An 8460-nucleotide genomic window follows, 5' to 3' on the forward strand; every position below is an offset into this window, starting at 1 on the left:
TATATATATATACACACACACACACACACACACACACACACACACACACACACACACACACACACACACACACACACACACAAATTAAATTACAAGTTTTTTAAAAATCAACTACCTATCTTTTAAATGACAATCGGTCTTAGCATTCCTTAATCTTATTATTATATTTAGTGTTTTATCCATTATATTACGAAAATTCGTATATCTATAAATATCAAGAATTATATGTTACTTACTGTTTGTGTAAATATTTAATGATACCTTTCTGAAATATTTTAGCAGTAACAATATGCTGTAACATGCGCAGTATAGCAGGTGCTGTGATAATTAACGTCATAAAACACGATTAATATATTAAAATAACATAAAGACATTCATAAATTTGCAAATATGTTAGGCAAAAATAGATTTAGTGGAATTTAAAACAGAATGCATATTTCTTCACGTTCTTATAACAAATTTAATATATAAGTAAATAATAATTTCTATTTTTATTATTACTTTTTCCTGTTACTTCATGTTATTTATGTGCTAGAGAACTAGGAGATTTATTTACATTTACTTCTCACCTTTGCCGTAACTGGAATAAGAAAAGTGTGAATCAATTTCTTCACGAGTTTTGACTTCGAATACAATAGGTTTCATTTTTTTAGCAACATCAGTATCAAGAGCTTCTTGTTGAACCTTGACAACGAAGAAGTCCATTATACGCCAATCTTGGAAAATCTGGAAACATATAGAACTCTAGAAAATTTCAAAATCAAAATTAACTAAATAAAAAATTAATGGAATATTGTTATTACAAATGAAAGTAAATAATTTAAAATCTATTGTAATTTAATTAGTAATTATCTAAAATATGTAATTATTGATGATATTTTCACAAACCGCCATAACTGATTATTTGTATTTTTATATTTAATAGTCATAGATATAGAGAGGTTCATTATTTCAATTTATTTATTTTATTATGTTATTTAATTTATCTGCCATACGACTTTTTGAAATGCACAAATGTGAATAAATTCAATTTAACAACAAACAATATTTAAACAATATTTACCTCATTGAGAATATACTCTTCGAAAAATGTTGCAAATCCCTCGTTTAGCCACACGTGAGACCACCATGATGGACTGACCATATTGCCAAACCATTGATGTGCCATTTCATGTGCTACTGTCACTGCTACTCGTTGTTTATGAAACATTGTATCTTTTTTTTCATTGTATGCAAAGTCTTTTTCGCTAAAAATAATTTTATAACTCATTGTCAGTTACATATCGTCTCTTTTTGTCCATATAATGTTTACATATAATTGTTTAAATTATGTATAAAAGTTTTTATACATTTTTATGGTCTTGACAATTTATAATTTATAATTACGAGTCTTTGTCCTTAATTTTTCTTAATTTAGAATATGACTCTATTATATTTTTACATTTCATCATCTTTATATTTTCTTCACAATTGCTTAATACCGTTTTAAATTCATAGTTAAATTGGCAAAAATGTTTAAAATTATTTCGAAAAGATATAATTTAAACATAAAGAAAATAAAAATTGACTTGCAGTTGGAGAAAAATCCTGGCTATTTTCTTTCACAGAGTTTTGACATTATATAGCATTAAACATAAATATACATGTATCAATAATGTACATGCATCAAGAATATGCAAAATACAAGAATTGTTTTGTTAATATAAGAAATAACAAATATAAGAGTTGTTTTGTTAATATTTCTCTTAAATTATATTATATTACTTATAAATAATAAGTCCCCAATTTTCCATGGCACCAGCTGTCAGTTGCGGAACTGCTAAATGATCCATTTTTGGAACTTTGTCGGTGATGTTGGTGTATTCTGTTAATATGTCTGTAGCCTTTTGAGCAATCTCCTGTACAAGTTTTGAGTACGGAGCCAATGCTGATCTGCACCATATATTGAGCGTTTCATTTGTGTTAGGAATACGTACATAATCGGACACTACAAACGCTACGAGATAAGTAGACATGATGGGAGTCGTGTCAAAGTGTGTCCATATCATATCGTCTTTGTCATTCGATTGATCCCGTATTGGCATATTTGACACAGCTGTGTAATTTCGTCGATGTTTTATGGAGATATTGAAAGTGGCCTTTAATGCTGGTTCGTCCCAACACGGGAAAGCTCGTCGCGCCCAATTTGCCTCGAAATGTGATGCGGCCAACCACCTATCACATTTCAATATGACACGTTTTCAATAACGGATACATCAGCTACTGCTAAAACGAGCGAAATGTTTGGAAAATGTACAAATGTACAAATGCGGTTTAGAAATCATATTTGAATAATATTCATTTTTTGCAATCTGATTGTGATATATGTATCACTCCGATGCTTTTGAATGAGGAGCACAAGCACATATGCTTATTTAGAAATTTAATAATATAAATTTTAATAATATAAATTTTATTAGAATAATTATAATAATTAAAAATTTTATGCAATGTGTAGAAATTTAAAAAAATCAATTTTTCGATTACAATCGAAATTTATTTTTTTGTTATAGATGTTTAGAAAAATATTTCGGATAAAATTTTATTCTAAAAATGTATAAAAATATTTCATTATAAATTTAAAAAGAAATGTAAAATGTAATAATATATAATTATACATTTAAAGAGGATGTTTAATTATATAAAGATATTCTAAAGACTTTGAGTTTGATATTATAATAATGCAAGAATAAGTAAATAAATGGATAATTTTAATGAATCATATAACGAGAATAATACATAATAATTGAGAACATCTTTAAAATTTTAATATTGGATATTTCTATACTTACACTTTTTCTCCTTTCTCATTGGTATACGATGTTCTGAAGAAACCATGCAATTCGTCATTTAGAATACCGATGAATTGTATATATAGACTATAAATTCCAGGGGATAATTTATCATTGAAATAAAGAGTTAAGATTTCTGTTTTGTTGTCGTAATTATGCATTGTCGGTGCGTAGATATCGGTATCATTGCTAATCAATGATGTTGCTGTTTCATTTATAATTAAATCTAGTGCGTGTAAACTTATATTCTGCGATGCACGACGAATCTCAATGATGATATGCGATTTACCATTAAAAGTAAAATTATCTTTTTCAATGTATGGTATAAGTCCGATGTTGTAGTGCACTGGCACTACGTTATCTGGTAAACGGTAATTGACTGTGCTCAAATCATTCTCTAAATCTTCGTCAATAGAAAGAGCCGCAGCAATGAATATTAAGCCAACATTTAATAATACTTTCAGAAACGCCATGCGAATTCTTTTCTCAAATATCTGTGCAAATATTATTATTATTCGAATATTACTTTCAATTATCATATTTCAATAAATTAGTTTTTAAGAAAAAGAGTTTGTATATAAATATTATTATACATAATTATGGCATTTTTAGCATTGATAATGTTCAAAGGAAGTTGAAACGTCTGTTTATATTCTCATATTATTTGTTAATTTATTACATTAAATTTGAATTGTTTTGGGGCTCGTAGCCCTTCGTATTGTACCATATTTATTTTATAAATATTATTAATATAAATTTTGTGTAGCTACTATTTGAATTAGTTTCTAATTAAAAAGAAAAATACAAAAATTATCTTAATATTTATAACACAAATATATAAAAATTTTAAATGAATAATTGTATTTATTTATATTACCTAGTCAGAATTTGTCGAATCGGCGTTGATGGATCAGTGCTATTGACGTCAATCAAGGTTGATTTAATTAATTATTTCTAGTACGGTATTTTCAATATGTTACAATTTTAATAATATTATTTAACACAATATTTAACACAATAAGGATTTTTTTTTAGTTATATGTACTATATTAAATATATTATGGAAAATCCCGTGTTTAGAAACACGTCTATATAATATAATATCGTGCTTATCAAGAATATACATCGATATTTGAATTTGAATTCAAGATAATTATCGATGGCTTCACGAAATGTTAGCGAGATAATTCTCGTATTGTGTTGTTGTAATCAGTTTCTCATTGTTGTCAATGTGTACGATGAATATTATCTTTCTATTCAATATATTTACGTGAATAAAATTGCCGAAATCAAGCGAAACGTTGCAACTAAGTATGTCTTCCTGCTCGATATTAAAGTGCCTTTACTTGTGAAATAAATTGACTTTAGTCTTCTTTTATAACATTCGGTAAGAATACTTACTCGTATGACAATCAGATATTCGACGCACACCCATTGTTATTTCAAACGTGTTTAAAGGCATGAATAATTTACATGATTGACCTATGTCTCATATTATGAAACGATGAGTTATGTCACGCATTATAATAAAAGAATATAAATTATTTCTGTTACCGTGTTTTTAATGTAAAAAAAATCTTTTCTATTATAGCTTATTTTATTATTATGATCATTTTAATAATGTTCAATCTATATAAACTTTTATGAATATTTTTACGTAATAATGATAATTATACCCATACTAGGTATACTTTTTATTAATACCTTTTAAATCATACGTAATTAATTTCAAACATCACAAATAATTATACCTTTATTAAATACATTTTATGACAATGTTATAAAAGGCAAGTTTAAAGCAATCAATCAATCACAATGCAAAAAAATTTCCTTATATAATTTTATGAACATAATCTCTCTGTAAACATTTTTCTGCCTGTCCTAAAATTTGACAAAAAAGAAAAACATCTTTATCTTTCTTCTTTATTTCAATTATAAATAATCATAAATTAAATAAATTAATGTATAAGTGGTATAAATAGCAATCAATATATTTACAATCATACCATGTACATACAATTATGTAACTATATTATACTTATTATACTCTTAATAACTTTTCAATATATTAATTATGCAGTATTAAGTTTTTTATGGATCTGCATTTAGTGTTTAATTAGAATTCATTAAAATATCATTTAGCTTATCGCTAAATACATCATTACTGAAAGCATTTTTGATATCTTATAAATTATAACAAATGCGCATTTACATTAAAATTGAAACTTGGAATGAATATGAGAAATTTGAGAAGAAAATGCGTAATATACATCTGCAGTATCTTCCATTTAATTTTATCTTCTTCTCATTTATAAAATCAAATGTTATAATGTTTCAACAAATAAATCATTGTTGAAAGAGCCAGAAAAGTGTTATACATGACTTCGATTTTATTGAGGAAATATGATTAAGTTAGAAATTAATCAATTGAAGATATTACATAACAACAATAAATTTGACTTTTTAATAGAATCGTGCGAGTAACAATAAAATAATTGGAAGGAACAACGACAAAGTAATGGAATTTGCAGAGTTTGACTCATTTTCGTGAGAAGATTCACTATTTTTTACCATCCATTTCTCAACATAGTTCCGGTGAGTATTGATCCAGACAAGTTTGTTCATCGCAACGGACAATGCTTCAAACTTCTGTGCGTCTTGTAGTTGCCCATGTATGAGTAGCGATAACTAAAATACAAAAACAATTATATTAAAAACGTTTTTTAGAATTATTGATTCCATTTATCAATATTATTAGATTATTGAATTTTTATAACATGATAGTTAGACGATAATTAAATACATTTTGGAGACGCAATATTTTACAAAATTGTGAAATCCAATCAATCCACTCTGAGATAAGATATAAGTGCGCGATCGAACACGAGATAGAAATGAAATGTTTCGAAGATTCCAATTACTAAAATTTAGTTATACAAAAGATATGTTATCGCGATCTGATCCGCATATGTCATTCAATTACGTAGTTAAAAAAAATGTTCAAATTTGAAACAGTGTAAAATTGAGTATAAATTATTTAATGTTATTTTCTGATAGATATTAATTAAATTATATTATTAAAATCATAATCAATTTTTATGCATGTATATGATATGCAATATAAATATTAAATTTGAAGGAGTATATCTTTCAATGAATGCTTAATTCTCTTTAGTTTAATAAAAATTTATTATAAACCTTAAAAATATAGATTAAATAAGAAAGAGATTAATGATGTATTACCTCCATATATTGTTTTGTTGTTACGACTTTGTCGGAAAGATGATTAAGGAGGGCACTCAGCAATGAGTTATCTTCTTTATCTCTGTAAAGAAATTATTATATTATCAATCATTGTTTATAGTATACTTTGTATTGTCCAAAGAATAAAAAGCAACTTACGCATTATGAATCGTTTCAATTTTATCGTTGATGAATTCTACGAGGATGTCGAAAGATTCGGCATTACCCGCACATATCGAATTCAATGCAGCAAAAATATCGATGTCGGAATCTTTCTCGAGAGTTAACGCGAGGAATTTCTGGACAATTTCCTTAGATGTGGCGCAACCAAGACCGGCCAAAATGTCCGCCTTTTCATCTTTATCTTTAGTGGTTTTGTACTTTTGTAGAGTCGCGTTCCATATTTGTGCATTTGCATTTCGCAATCCGGCGCAAAGTATTCCACGTCTTAAGTCTGGTAAGAGTCTAGAAATACTCGGTCAATAGTTAATATAATTTCTATAAATTAAATATGTAATATTGCTAAATGTTGACAAGAAACCTGCATTTTATATTTGTACGTACACGTATTTCGTAACGAAGAATTTTTCGAATTTTTAAAGTTCAAAAATTTTTAAAAATGTTTAAGAATAAAACGTATAATGTATTTGCATCGTATTGTTCAATATATTCTATAAACTGTACGATAAGTTCATAGACAACTCAGAAATCTTATTGTTATTTGGCAAGTATATAATGGATCCTAATTATGAATTTATGAAACTACAACAAGCTCTGAGACTTACTTCTTCTCATCTTCTTTCTTCTTATTGTCCAACCAATCTTCAAGCTTTTTATTAGCAAAGTTATTGCAGTCTTCCAATCCGTATTTACAAGCTGTGTTTAATGCTAATACTTTGGCAAGTTTATCTACATGCGTACTATTTTTCCAATCCGTGTAATTGACTGTCGCAGCAAAAGATTTTATCGTTCCAGCGACATATTTCTGAAATTAAGTGATGTCTTAAAACATTAACACTTGTATTATATATGTTTCTCTTTTTTTGCTAACTAAATAAAATATGCATTCGCAATTATGACATAGTATTTTTTCTTATTTAACTTACGCGATATTCTGTATAGCTCTTTCCATCTATTAATACTGTGTCCAAATCATTGAATACTCTGACAGCGGCATACCATGGAATATAATCAGTCTCACGTGATAGATACGATATAATTTCCAATGCAATCTCATATGCCAAGTGTCCTGTACGCGCGAGATTTGCTGCATCATCGATCAATTGGGCGCGGTTGATTGCGCTTATATTAAGATAAAAAGGCGATTTTAAGTATAACGCTAGCTTCTGCCAATTTGAATCGTCATAATTTACACGATAGAAACCTGTAAATAATATTATTTCATATTTTTTGCCATATTCAACTTTTAATCTTCACGATAAATTTGCTTTTGTATACATAATTATGATTATAAAAATATTAAGTCAAATGTAATAAATTAAACTAATCATATTATTTGTTCTACATCTTTATATATAATTTTATTTTAGTTTTATATAAAAGATTAATGTAAGTATGTCAAATAATTTAGTAGATTAATAGATGCACGCATCATTAGCATTGCAATGAATGTAAAGATTACATAGCGATGATCAATATATACATACCTGTCTGATTCTTATTAAAAAGTATCCATTTCGTATCGTTTAGTTTGTCTAATGATGCATTTGTTCCGGGTATCAACCAGCGAGATTTTTTGTCCGTAGGCATCACTTTTTCGGGCGAATCTTCTGTTACATAGTTGATGGGTATATACCACTGAGTTTTATCTTCTTTCACTGGTTTTACCCAAAAGAATCGTTCCTGCTTTATATCAACAGTACCAGGTAATTTCTTATTCCACGTGACGGTAATGACAGGATATCCAGGTTTATTAACCCAATTATCCATAACTTGTGTAAGTGTAACATTTTTTGGCAAACATTCTTCCACTTTCTTATTGGAAGTTTGGACAGATTTGAAGAAATCGTTAGAATCAACGGATTTGCCTTTGCTAAAATTACGAAATTGTAAGATTATTCTATTATTTTGTGATTCTATTATTTTGTGATTAATGCTATACACAATTGTGATTAGCATTATTAAATATTTATATAATATAAATGTTGAGAAAACTTCTCTACTTTTAAATAATTATAATAAATACTTACTGATCATTTAGATATTTTTTAAGTCCTTCTTGAAAAACATCTTCTGATAAGAATCCTTGCATCATATAAAGAATAGAAGCACCTACAAAGATGAATAACATAAATTAGAAAATTGAATTAATTATTTTATTTTTGTTGCATTATATATATATATATATATATATATATATATATAT

At 27.1% G+C, this 8460-nt stretch overlaps 1 protein-coding gene and 1 pseudogene across 1 annotated transcript; both read right to left on the reverse strand.

Annotated features, from left to right (window-relative positions):
- Positions 1 to 232: 232 nt before the first annotated feature.
- On the reverse strand, positions 233 to 3304 carry LOC105627646 (puromycin-sensitive aminopeptidase-like). The gene is made up of 5 exons (XM_012208925.1): positions 2832 to 3304; positions 1765 to 2214; positions 1064 to 1247; positions 570 to 726; positions 233 to 318 (listed from the first exon to the last, which is right to left on the reverse strand). Exons 1-5 carry the CDS (start codon positions 3302 to 3304, stop codon positions 233 to 235), a joined length of 1350 nt encoding a protein of 449 aa, XP_012064315.1.
- Positions 3305 to 5294: 1990 nt separating this feature from the next.
- The window catches only part of LOC105627647, a 13647-nt pseudogene continuing 10481 nt past the window's right edge, over positions 5295 to 8460 (reverse strand).

The sequence above is a fragment of the Atta cephalotes genome (assembly GCF_000143395.1).
Source record: "Atta cephalotes unplaced genomic scaffold scaffold00009, whole genome shotgun sequence".
In the NCBI taxonomy this organism is placed as follows: Eukaryota; Metazoa; Arthropoda; class Insecta; order Hymenoptera; family Formicidae; genus Atta; species Atta cephalotes.

Excerpts from the sequence above, each read along its gene's own strand:
- LOC105627646 (XM_012208925.1), bottom strand. The coding sequence starts at position 3,304 with ATGGCGTTTCTGAAAGTATTATTAAATGTTGGCTTAATATTCATTGCT. Across the intron at positions 2,215-2,831 it reads AATGAGAAAGGAGAAAAAGT|GTGGTTGGCCGCATCACATT; the intron begins GTAAGTATAGAA and ends GAAATGTGATAG. Across the intron at positions 1,248-1,764 it reads TGGGGACTTATTATTTATAA|CGAAAAAGACTTTGCATACA; the intron begins GTAATATAATAT and ends AATTATTTTTAG.